A 13,500-nucleotide genomic window follows, 5' to 3' on the forward strand; every position below is an offset into this window, starting at 1 on the left:
CCCACCTTCCCTTTCTGGCTTTGCCTGTCCACCCTAAAGTAACAACCCTCCTTCCATCAACCCCAGGCCGTCTTCAAAATACTTATCACCTGATATGTTCTTATATTTTGTTTATATATGCTTCTCCAAAATTCCATGAGAGCAGAAACTCCAGCAAATCTTCTTCAGTTATGGTCTCATATCATATTTGATCCACAGAACAAAGTAAGTGCTTATTGAATGAGCGAGTGAACAGATGAATAAATGAAGAGAAATCTATTTCCTTAGCTCTTGAAGCATGCCTAAATTTCTTGTTCTAAGTGAAAACAGAACCATTCCAGTGAGATGTTTATCATCATTATGGCCCCTAATGTGACCCCTGAGACTAGAAGACAGGATGGCAGATGTGCTGTAATACCCTTTCTTTTTTCTATGACACATTTGGCACATTGTAACATCTTATTCTAAAAACACAGGGAAAAGGGGGTTAAGGAAATCACAATAATTAAAACATTCAGCAAGAGGCAAAGAAATCAATGGAACAAAGTAGAGTACATGCTACAATTCAGCACATGATAAATATAGCCTTTCACATGAGTGTGGTAAGAAATCATTATTAAATGAATGGTCTTAGTCAACTGCCTAATCCTACCTGTAAATATATACAAAAAACATCTGGTTGAATTGAATATTTAATATAAAGATTATTACAGTAATAGATAAAAAATATATGAAAATACTGAATTGTTTAAAGCTAGAGGAATACCCTCCTAAACATGATATGAAACTATAAATCATTTTTTAAAAAGATTAACTGATTTGACATTTTTAAAAAATAAAATTCCCTATGGTAAAAAGTACAAATAAACTCAAAAAACTAATAAACTGCACAATACATAACAGACAAAATGATAATATTGGCAAAATAATGTCACTATATATACATATGGATGTAACGATACATCAATATAAAGTTCTCACAAGCCGAAACGAAAACATAACCATTCCAGAAAAAAACATGTGTAGAAGACAAAAATCTTTTCATAAATAAGAACAAATGCCCAGTATTCAAAGATAGTTTTATTTTCTTTTATTTATTTATTTATTTATTTATTGGTACCGGGGATCGAACTTTGGTCCTTGCGCTTGCGCAGTGGGCGGTGAAACCACTGAGCTAAATCCCTGGCCCTCAAAGATACTTTTAACTCAGTGATAAATTCAAAGTAAAATAGGATTGTGTTTATAAAGCATCAACTACACTGGCAACCCCAGAGAAGGAGAAGGAGAAGGAGATATTTTTACGTTTAATTGGCAGAAACGGGGTAGAGGCCCTCCATAGGGCAAGTTTAATCACTATTTAAAGCATATGATATCACCTTATCACTTTATGAGAGACATTTCCATTATGATGATTAAAAACAAAAGGAAGAAAGAAACCCAGTTTTGGGTTAACCAAGCTCATCCTTCCCATGCCATGCTCTGCACTGTCCTCATGCATCCTTCTCAACATGCTCTCTTCTTTGGTCTTCAGTAAGACATGACCCTCCCACTCTGCTGATCTCTCACCAGTCCCTGTGGTGTGTACCTCTGCCACCTACTCTTCTCGTCCCTCTCTCAACAGGCATATTGTCAAGAACGGTGCTTTTAGACCTGCTATTCTTCTTAGCTCCCAGGTTTTACACCAAGTTTACATTTTTAATTCCAGCTACCAGTCATAGAAGCTGCTACAGATTGGAAATAGTTGGACTGTGTCTCCCAAAGGTTTCCAAGCTGAAACATGGAACCCAGTGTATAGCAGGAGATCTGTAAACAGGATCCTTAAGAGTGAGGCCAAGGGGAAAGGGATTAGGTCACGGAAGCAACACCCTGGAATGAACTCACATCATTCCCATAGGGCTGGGCTACTTCTCACAGGAGCAAATTTTTATGAGGTCATCCCATGTACTTGGCTCCTTCACATGCTATTTCCCTTTCCACTTCTCCCTTTCCATCATGTTGGGACACAACCAGAGAGGCCTTCACCAGATACCAGCATCACGTTGTTTGGACTTTCCAGCAACCACAACTGAGTCAGAACCTGTTTTCTTTATAAAACATCCAGCCTCAGGTATTTTGTTATAGCAACACAAAATGGACTGAGATAGAGCCCTGTTATCAAGTCTTCTTACATTTTAGCAGTATAATTGCCAAATTAACAGCATCATGTTGAGAAACAGCTAGAAATTGTTTATAAAATCCCCAGGATACTTACCATTTAAGCAAACTATGGAAAATATTGGGAGAAAGTTTACCAGATAGCAAAGAAGACAATTTGAAGCTTGAAGACAAAGATAAAGGAGAGAAAAAGAAGGCTTATGACATAATATGGTTCTGAGGGCATATGAAAAATTGTATGTAAATTGACAAGCAACTTTTCTTCATCTTCAGTCAGGGATTAAGGGAGATTGGCCTAAGCTTTTGATTACACAGAACTGTTTCTATACAAACTCCAGAAAGACATAGTAAATCACTTCTACTCTTTATCATAGTTGGAACAACCACTCTGGCTTTAAAGCCTTACGTTTTCCTTACTACCACTAGATAGCACCTACTATCTTACGAAGGTGAATGTTGACTGAATTACATTGCACAAGATATATAAATGACAAATTTTATGTTACATTGTATATTTTACCAAAATTTAAAAATGCTTTACCAAAAACAAAATATATAAAAACTGTCAGAAACATATAAAAGGGGGCAGATTATTAAAATAAAGAGAGCCATGTAAGGCATGTTCAGGATTGCAATTTATAGACTGACAATACAGAAAACTGTCAAAAGCACTTAGCTCTTGAGTTAAGGAACAGTGCGCTCATAGTGAGAGCTACCATCGTCAAAGAAAATGGGACTAATGGCTCTCTTTCTCTAAAGGTCAAGCATCAGTTGAGAGTCTCAGAAATTAGGAAAAATAATAAAACCTGCTTATTTACTGAGCCTCTGCTTTCCACAAGAGACTGAGCTTAGTACTTGTAAATATATTATGTCCTTCAACTCTCACAGTGAAGTGCGTGAAGAGGGTGTTGTTCTTGTTCTTTATAGGTACAGATCACAGGGTTCAGAAAGGCATAATTTGGTTGCAATGCAAGTATGAGGTAAAACCAGGATTTGAGAGGAGCTCTAACTCCACAACCCATTTTTTCTACTACACAATGCTGATTTATAGGCAATTTTACGTAGACTGAGAGAGAGGACATAGTAATCTACCACTCTCCAATTCAGAGAGTATCTCTATTGTGAATGCAATAGATGGAATCTTTTATCAAAACACTGCAGTCATATCCTTCAAGATGAATTCCAAAATTCAGTTTTAAAAAAACAAAAGCCGAGAAAGTGACTTTTGCAACTAGTACAGAACCATTTTCCTCTCCAGGGAGTCTCCCAGTACTCATGCTCATCCTAATGAATACATTGAGGAAAAGCACCAATAAATACATGCACATATTACTGTTGTTAAATCAATCTCTTACTACATAGCCAGGGCACTGACACCAGAAAATCCAAACTAACATTTATAGAGTATCTACTGTATATAAAGTCAGTGTCTAAATACTGTGCAAGATACTAAAAGATTAGAACCTATAATCCTTGCCTCTAAAAGCTTGTAATTTTAGTATCAAAGGCAAGACAAACACACAAAGGACACTGAAGAACAAAGGTGACATACAAACATGCAAATTAACATAATGCAACATGAACACTGATGTGCTAAGGAAATAAAGCATTTGTTTCCCCAGTGAAGTTCCGGAAGAAGTGTAGTTAGAACAATGTTTCAGTAGTCAATAAATGACTGTGAAGATAAGAAACACCAAGACAACCTTGGATAATCAATGAAGACTATTCCTAGATCCATTTTAAAATACTACCAAGGGGCCAGGGATTTAGCTCAGTGGTTTTGCCGCCTGCCTTGCAAGCGGAAGGATCGAGTTCGATCCCTGGTACCAAAAAAAAAAAAAATACTACCAAAATTCTAACCAATTACAAAAGGCAGTTTATGAAGGACTGTAGGAGTTCATACGTGAAAGTGGTTAAAAGGTTTTTTCTTAATTTTTTTACTCACTGGCTATCAAGACTTCTTCCTCATTAATGATAATGCTATCATTAATCTTTAACATCACTTTTGATTAGTATTTTCAGGCTTGGGAGCTGATATACCAAGACAAAAGCCAGCATCCTGAATACAACAAGGTTCTAAATATACATAAATGTTACACCGCCAAAGTCAAAGCCAGACAGGGGAGACAAAATAAGGAAAGAGTACAAATAATTTTAATTAAGAAATAAAGGGGAAGAATATTTCCCAAAAGGCAGAGATGATGACTGAGGGGACAGGTTTCCCTCCTTACACCTGGAGCTGCCAGGCGGGGAAAGCACACAGACACTCAACAGCTGGTACCACATTCACATTTGTTCTGGGAGTCATGTTCCTATTGTTTCAAATTAAATACAAACACAACGTCCTTTGGTCCATGTCAGCCACTTTGATTGTTATGCTGCTTATTTTTTAAACCTATAAAACCATAGTAGCCTGAGTCAATGCAGACTTGACATCCTCCTCCACAACAGGGCACCTCTGTTACTCTCCAAGTATCCCTAGGTTGCTCTGAGATATGGAATATTCACTCAATTTGTCTCTCGTATTTTAATCTATTCAAAACCTCTCTGATAAAAGAGCAACTGCCAGGCCTGAGACACTTTAGGCCCGCTTTGGGGAAATGCAATTGATTTCCTTCATTTTCACACAAGCAGATCCCTGGTTAACAATATTGTGTCCAGTCGTACCTATAAAAAGAGCCTGAAAGATTTTGTGGAGTTCTTGTGCTGGAAGAATTTAGCCTTGCTGCTATGCCATGAGTTTAACAGCTTTAAGTATAACTCATAACCAGGAGATCAAATGCTGTGGGGCACCCTCATCTGTTCCATTAAGCCACACGAGAAGTCAGTTTGGGTCACAGGTGGCGGTGGTGGTGGTGCCAGCTTCATATGCTCTGTGGTTGACACCCACAATGTCCCCTCCTTTCTCTTCCTGCCATGCCTGACTAAAACCAACCACTTTCTGCCTTTGATCTTTGACTTGAAGGTAAAGAATATCTGGGAAAAATTTCCAATGAAAAAAATGACAATTTCTGGGTCCTTTAACCAACTTTCCCAACTCCCAAATTCATTAATTTGTATAGATTTTGCAGAATTTTAGAAAGGTTAATGATGGCTTATACATAAAGGGAGAATATTAAATAGTACGATAGTAGCTTTTCAATACTTTTTAAAAACAATCCTAACTAGGGCTGCTATATATTAACAATACAAGCTGAAATAGCGGGGGTGAAGGCAGGATGTAAACATGGACCCTGCCAGCCACATTCCCAGACCCACTAGAAACATTTGTTTTGTCAAACACCATCTCAGAGCCACTGACCTAGAGAAAGAACACAGATATCCAGAACATGCACCCTGCCATCCAAAACTCTCCTCCTGGCCCTGGGCACAGCCTGGAAAGCCTCCAGAAATACTTCTCATGGTTTTTGTAGGAAGAATGCAGCCACTAATAATAATTCTACTTTCAATGTAAAGCACATAGTTTAAAAAGATGTATCAGCTTCTCTAATGTCCCGTCCCCTCTTATTCTTCACATTTCTACACATAAATATGGTATAAAACATGTAAGATAGTCCCACTGCATTCTAAACATTAAGGAATATAATTTTCCATAAGTCTTTTCCCCATGAGCTGTCCTTGTAGTTGATACCTATAAACACGCTTCTTCTACAAGATTGCCGTCTCCTTCTCAAAGTCCAAACATTTTTAAATAAGAATGAAAATCATTTATTAACCATGAGAACTAACCTGCAGACACGTGCTGGAAAATACAACTTTTGCCAAGACCGGCACAGATAATGTGAATGATCTATCACTCTGATCCAATCAAGTTCATCCATTGACACTTCGATAAAGTAGGAGTAAGATCTACAAAGCAAACAAAAAAGGCAGAAAAAAATAGCATTAAAACAATACAAGCTATACTTAAAATATTGAAAGGCATAAAATATAGAATTTATTAATTAAATTTCTGCATAGAAATCAAATGCTGCTAACAATGAAAGTTGTATAAAATTCCTCTCTTGTAACATTTACCACATGTATTAAAAGTCTCTCAGCTTTTGTGTCTGGCTTATCAAATCATAAACTGCTTATACAAGGACTATAGCTTAGCACCTATGAAGCATGTGAGACATTTGTTCCTTTTCAAACATGGCCAAGATGCCAAAGCTATATCACATTATCAAACTAATAAAGCCAAACAGGAGAAAGGGAGAGGAGAGAGAGAAGAACAGAAAACGGAAGCAGGAGGTGTGCCTTGTCCCAGGTCTCTGGCCCGGGGGGCTCAGCCCTCCCTCCTCAGGAGGAAAGCCAACCCGGAGTGACTCCCCACAAAGGCTAGTTTATCTCCTGCTACCTCTCATTCTCCTGGCATCCTACACATTCAAGCAGCCTGCAGAAAAATAAATGACACAGATGAAGAGATAATGCATGTTTCTTTTGGGTACAACTTAGAACTTGCCAGCTAATAACCTGGCAGTAATGAAGATAGCCTATCGTCCTCCCTAGTCAGCTACCCTGGAGCATTACATGCTGGTCCCATACTGAACAAATCTATATTCCCTTGTCATAAGCCAAATTTAAATTTGAGATGCAGTTATTACTGGTACTGTAATATCAACAGGAACAATCTTGGAAGATTTAGGTGACCATAAATGTCAGCCTGCAACCACAGTTGTGACCAGAAAAGGTCAGCTTATTTTGTGTCGTCCCCTCATTTTCTGCTGTCCCCTCAACTCCCCACTCATTTTACTGCTCAGTCTCAAACTGGTTATAACCTTTTATTGAACCTCTCTGGGTTATCAGGAATGCAGGATATAATTTTAAAGCACGTCAGAATCTTTTTGGCTTAAGATTCTGAATTTTTCACCTTTGCTTAGAATAACAATTTCTGTGAGAAAAGAACAGTTACATAGTAAAGTTAAGTCCACTGTAAATGTAACAGACAATACAAAAACAGTGGCCTATAAATATTTATCATGGAAACAATAACTACATTCAGTTTCAAATATCCCAATATGTTTATTATTTTATACTATTAATTAGATGAAATAAGTGGAGCTTTTAGAACAGTGCCTACCACACAAAAATAATGAAAGTGCTATATAAATACTACAGTGTCATTAATCAGAGGGTCTTGGAAATGAGATATGTGAATCAGACTCACTTTGCCAAATTAAACAAAATTATGCCAGGCATGGTGGTAGATGTCTATAATCTCAGCATTCTGGGAAGCTGAGGCAGGAGGATCATAAATTCGATCCCAGCCTGGGCAACTTGGTGACTTGAGAGACTCTGTCACAAAATAAATTTTAAAAGGTCCAGAATGTAGCTCAGTGTGAAGACTCTGGTTTCAATTCCCAGTAACAGAGGAAAAAAAGTCAAATCATATCTGAAATACATGTCAGGAAATATGGTTTTTTCCTTAAATTATTTTATTGCTACATTTTAGGTATACAATACTTTTACATTTATCATTGGGTGCTTGTACCTGTATATGATGTATCTTGGTTTTTATTTTTTTCCCCATTTCCTGTGCGCCCTTCACCCCCTCCACCCTTCCCTATTTACATAACTTTGTTTCCATTTTTTTTCTTTTCTCATAATTTTTCCTTTCCCTTCTTTCCTTTCCCCTTCCACTCCCACCACCCCTACACCTTTGAACCTTTTAATATTTCAAAGTATCAATTACTCATTATTAATCCTTTTAATCCTTATTTACATTTTCAGTTTCTCACACTAGAGAAGCTATTCAATATTTACACATCTGTGCCCTATTTATTTCACTTGAGTATGGCCTCAATAAGAATCCATTTAGCTATAAATGACTCTAGTTTCTTGTTCTTTATGGCTGAGTAGTACTCCATTTTATTTAAAAAACCACATCTTTTGTATCCAGTTTCCAGTTGATGGGCACTTGGCCTGTTTCCAAGCTTTAACTATTACGAACTGTGCCGCTATAAACATGGGTGCACATATATCGCTGCGGTATGATTCTTTTAATTCTTTTGGGAAGATACCCAGTAGGGGAATAGGTGGGTCAAATGGGACCTCTAGCCATAGTTCTTTGAGGTATCTCCACACTGATTTCCATAGTGGTTGCACCAGTCTGCACTCCCACCAACAATGGAGAAGGGTTCCTTTCTCCCCACACCCCCGCCAGCATTTGTTATTGGTTGATTTTGTGATAGCTGCCATTCTTTCTGGGGTGAGGTGGAATCTCAATGTTGTTTTCATCTGCATCTCTCGAACAACCAGTGACGTTGAACATTTTTTCATATATTTATTTGCTGCCTTTACTTCTTTTTCTGAGAAATATCTGTTCATTTCAGATGCCCATTTTGGATTGGGTCTTTGAATTTGGGGGGTCTGATTTTCTTCAGTTCTTTATATATTCTAGATAGCAGTCTTTTGTCTGAGGTAGAGCTGCTAAAAAATTTTTCCCACATTGTAGGTTGTCTCTTAGCTCTATTGGTGCTTTCTCTTGCAGTGCAGAAGCTTTTTAATAGAATGAGATCCCAGTTGTTGATTCTTTGAACTAGTACCCATGCTGAGGTTTTGTTCATAAAGTCTTTTCCTATGCCAATGTCTTCAAGAGTTCTACCTAACCTATCTTCCAGCAAGTTTAGTGTTTCTGTCTTAATATTTAGATCTTTAATCCACTTCGATCTTAGTTTAGTGCATGGTGATAGGTGTGGGTCTAGTTTTAATCTTTGGCAGGCTGAAATCCAGTTTTTCCACCACCATTTATTAAATAGGCTATCTTTCCTCCAATGAGGGTGGTTGGCTCCTTTGTCAAAGACGAGGTGGCTGAGTGTGTCTGGAGTTATTTCTGCATCTTCTAACCTGTTCCACTGGTCCTCAGGTCTGTTTCTTTGCCAGCACCATGCTGATTTTATCACAGTAGTTTTGTAGTATGGTTTCAAGTTGGGGATTGTGATGCCCCCAGCCATGTCTCTGTTGCCTAGAATTGCTTTTGCTATTCTAGTCTCATCTGGTTCCAAATGAATTTTTGGATTGTTTTCTCTAGTTCTGTTAAGTATATTGTTAGAATTTCAATCGGCATTGCATTAAATCTATATAGTAGTTTTGGAAGTATAGCCATTTTCACTATATTGGTTTTTCCTACCCAGGAACAAGGGATGTCTTTCCATTTTCTTATATCCTCCTCAATCTCTTTTTTCAGAGTGCTGTAGTTTTCAGTGTAGAGGTCTTTTGCTTCTTTGTTAGATTGATTCCTAGCTATTTCATTTTTTTGGTTGCTATTATAAAATGAACTATTTCCCTAATTTCTCAGTGAGTCTGCTATTTGTGTATAAGGCGGCTATTGTTTTTTGAGTGTTGACCTTATATCCAGCTACTCTGAATCTGTCAATTAAGTCTAGAAGTCTTTTGGCCAAGTTTTTTGGGTCTTCTATGAAAGTATCACATCATCAGCAAATAATGACAGTTTCACTTCTTCCTTTCCTATCTTTATTCCTTTTATTTCTTTCTCTTTTCTAATTGCTGTGGCTAATATTTCCAGAACTATATTGAACAGGAGTGGTGACAGTGGACATCCTTGTCTTGTTCCTGATTTTAGCGTGAAAGTTTTCAGTTTTTGACCATTTAGTATGAGGTTGGCTATTGGTTTTTCATAGACAGCCTTAATCAGGTTGAGATAAAGACCATCTATGCCAATTTTCTGTAGGGCTTTTATCATGAATGGGTGTTGGATTTTGTCAAATGCCTTTTCTGCATCTATTGAGATAATCATATGGTTTTTGTCCTTGACTCTGTTAACAGTGTATTACATTTATTGATTTATGAATATTGAACCATCCTTGCATCCCTGGGATAAATCCGACTTGGTCAAGATGTATGATCTTCTTGATGACCCTCTGTACTCTGTTTGCGAATATCTTGTTGGGGATTTGTGCATCTATGTTCATTAAGGACATTGGCCTGTAGTTCTCATTTTTGGCTGGTTCTTTCCCTGGTTTTAGAATGAAAGCAACACTTGCTTCCAGGAATGAATTTGGAAGCCTTGCTTCCCTTTCAATTTCCTTGATGAGTTTAAAGAGTAATGGTGATAGTTCTTCTTTAAATGTTTTGTAGAATTCAGCAGTGAAGCCATCAGGACCTGGGCTTTTCTTTGTTGGTAAATTTATTACATTTTCAATTTCACTCATTGTAATTGGGGTGTTTAGAATTTCTATATCTTCATTTAACTTTGGCAATTCATATGTATCTAGGAATCTGTCCATTTCTTCTGTATTTTCCATTTTATTAGAGTACAGGTTCTCGAAGTAGATATTGATGACCCTCTGGATTTCTGCTGGGTCTGTTGTGACTTTACCTTTTTCATTCTTAATTGCATGGATTTGAGCCTTTTCTTTCCTTTTCTTTGATAAGGTTGGCTAAAGGTTTATCAATTTTATTCTTTTGAAAAACCAACTCTTTGATTCATTAATTTTTTATATCATTCTCTTAGTCTCCATTGCATTGATTTCTGCTGTGATCTTTATAATTTCCTCCCCTGTATGAGCTTTGGGTTTGTTATGCTCTTTTTCTAGGAGCTTGAGGTTCTGCATTAGGTTATTTATCTGAGTTCTCTCTGTTTTCCTAATACGGGCATTCACTGCTATGAATTTCCCGAGTAGAACTGCTTTCATTGTGTCTCATAGATTCCTGTATGTTGTACTGGCATTATCTTCTAGTAGAAACTGTCTAATTTCTTTAATTTCCTCTGTGACACACTGGTTGTTCAGAAGGGTGTTATTCAATTTCCATGTGTTTGTGGGAGTTTTGCAGTTTCTTATGTTACTGATCTCCAATTTTATTGCACTGTGGTCTGATAATATACAGGGGATAATTTCAATTCTTTTACATTTACTTAGACATGTCCTATGAGCTAGCATGTGTGGTCTATTTTGGAGAATGACCTGAGTGCAGCCAAAAAGAATGTGTATTCTGATTTTGTGGGGTGGAACACTCTAGAAACATCTATTAAGTCCATTTGTTCAACAGCTTGGTTCAGTTCTAGAATTTCGTTGTTAATTTTTTGTCTAGACGATCTCTTTGTGATAGTGGGGTACTGAGGTTCCCCCACTATAATTGTATTAGTGCTTATTTGGATTTTCATGTCCATTAATATTTGTTTTGTATAGTTGGAGCATTTGTATTTGGTGCATATATTATTTAGGCTTGTCATCTCTTCCTCTTGGATTGTTCCCTTCACAAGGATGTAGTGACCATCTTTGTCTCTCTTAATTAGTTCTGGTTTGAAATCTACTTTGTCTACAAATAAGATTGCTACACCTGCTTTTTTCTGGTTTCCTGTCATGTGGAGAACTGTTTTCCAACCTTTTACTTTCAGTCTATGAATCTGAGTTAGGTGTGTTTCTTGTATACAGCATACTGCTGGATTTTGCTTCTTAATCTATTCTGTCAGTCTGTTTCTTTTGATTGGTGAATTGAGGCTATTAACATTGATAGTTATAAGTGATAGATATTGACTCATCCTTGTCATGATGTTTTATTGTTATTGGCTCTTTTATTTATTTTTTCCCCCCATTCCCTTTAGTTTCTTACCTTGCCTGGAGGCTTCCCTCTGTTGGGCCTCACGGAGTTGTAACCTTTGTTGTCTTTTTCTAGGATATTGCTTAGAATTGTTTGGAGTGCTGGTTTGGTGTTCATGAAATTTCTCAGGTGTTCTTTGTCGTGGAAGTATCTTTCAAAATCGATGGGGAAATTAAAGTTTGCAGGATACAACACTCTAGGTTGGAAGTTATTTTCTTTTAGGGCTTGAAATACTTCACTCCAGGCTCTTCTTGATTTGAGGGTTTGTGCTGAGAAGTCTGCCGTGATTCTGATGGGCTTTCCTTTGTAGGTGATTTGTTTCTTTTCTCTAACTGCCTGTAGGATTTTGTTCTTCTGTTGGGTTTCTGGGATCTTGACTATTAGGAAATGTGTTTTTAAGAAACAGGGAAGTAGCCAGGGATATAGCTAAGTTGTACAGTGCTTGCTCAGCCTGCATAAGGCCCTGGGTTCGAACCCCAGCACTGAAAAATAAGACAGGGAGCTATAACTTGGGAACCTCAAAACACCCATGCACATGAAAATACTGACTTTCATCTTTTCCCTCATGTGTGGCTCAAATAGACTCAAATGCCAGGGTGTTGGCCAGTGGAGCTAATAAGAGAAATGCACTACCCTGCAAAGTTCACAGGGCACCATCATTGTTACTATTAAGCCCCTCGAGCCCATACCCAAACACATACAAGCAAGACATAGTTTCTGGGTGTGTACAGTTTAAACTAATATAAACAGCAATGACAGAGACAGTTTATTCCTGATCTCCCATATTGCCCTGGTATTCTGCCATCATGGATGAACTATAGAAGCCACCATGAGTAAAAGTAGTGGAGTGGCTAGAAAGAAAGCAGAATCCTGAAGCCACTGAGAAAATGGGTAGCTTCCCAGACTATGATCCACTAAATTTTTTCATGAATTTCCTGTTTTGAGGCTATTTATCCATATACTAAAAGATAGTGGCTCTCTTAATTCATGGGATAAACCGCATTTTAAAGTTATTATAGAGCCGGGGATTTAGCTCAGTGGTTTCGCCACCTGCTGCACAAGCGCAAGGACCGGGTTTGATCCCCGATACCAAAAAAAAGTTATTATAGAGTTGGGGACATAGCTCATGATAGAGTGCTAGCCTAGTATGTACAAAGCCCTAGGTTTGATCTCCAGCACTACTAAAAACACAGACACACACAATTATTCACAAAAGAAATTATTATAATATCTAAGAGTAAGGAATCCAGTAAATAATGTGTTAGCATACCAGGAAACCATTAGAAGTAACATTTAAGAGAAATCTTTTTAAAAGGTTAGAATGTTTAAAATATATTAATTAAAAAGTGAAGTTAGTTCTTTATGTCTAAACTTTAATTTTTTTTTTTTTTTGCAGAACCATGGATCAAACTCAGGACCTTGCGCTTGCCAGGCAGGTGTGGCACCACTGAGCTACATCCCGGCCCACTAATCTTTATTTTTTAAAATGATGTGCAGGTTTATTTTGTGTGCATGTGGGCATGCACAAATCTACCCATAACAAAAAAAATTAAGATGTTATGTACATGTGCCAATTTCCCACGAGGAACACAACCATTATGGACTGCAAGCATGCACCAATATAAAATAATAAATAATTTCATACACACAGACATAAATCAAATATTAGAGGGTCAGAAATATAGTGGTAGACACCTTCCTACCTCTGGGTTCAATCCCTGGTACTGGCGTTGCAGGGGGAGACTACAGTTAGATACACATAAAATTTAATAACACATAGTGAGATTACTACCAATTTTTATTTTCTTCTATGTGGTCTTCTTC

The 13,500-nt window shown here is 37.4% G+C and overlaps 1 protein-coding gene across 4 annotated transcripts in view; it reads right to left on the reverse strand.

Annotated features, from left to right (window-relative positions):
• The window catches only part of Btbd9 (BTB domain containing 9), a 438,873-nt gene that overhangs the window by 356,290 nt on the left and 69,083 nt on the right, over nt 1–13,500 (reverse strand). For all 4 annotated transcript variants that reach the window (XM_021259885.2, XM_021259883.2, XM_021259886.2 and 1 more), the window contains exon 6: nt 5,863–5,982. In XM_021259885.2, coding sequence (XP_021115544.1) covers nt 5,863–5,982 — 120 coding nt within the window. The remainder of the gene's footprint in view (nt 1–5,862; nt 5,983–13,500) is intronic.

Source organism: Heterocephalus glaber, unplaced genomic scaffold, assembly GCF_053883595.1.
Source record: "Heterocephalus glaber isolate CG9 unplaced genomic scaffold, H.glaber_assembly_v1.0 deba00001497, whole genome shotgun sequence".
NCBI lineage: Eukaryota > Metazoa > Chordata > Mammalia > Rodentia > Bathyergidae > Heterocephalus > Heterocephalus glaber.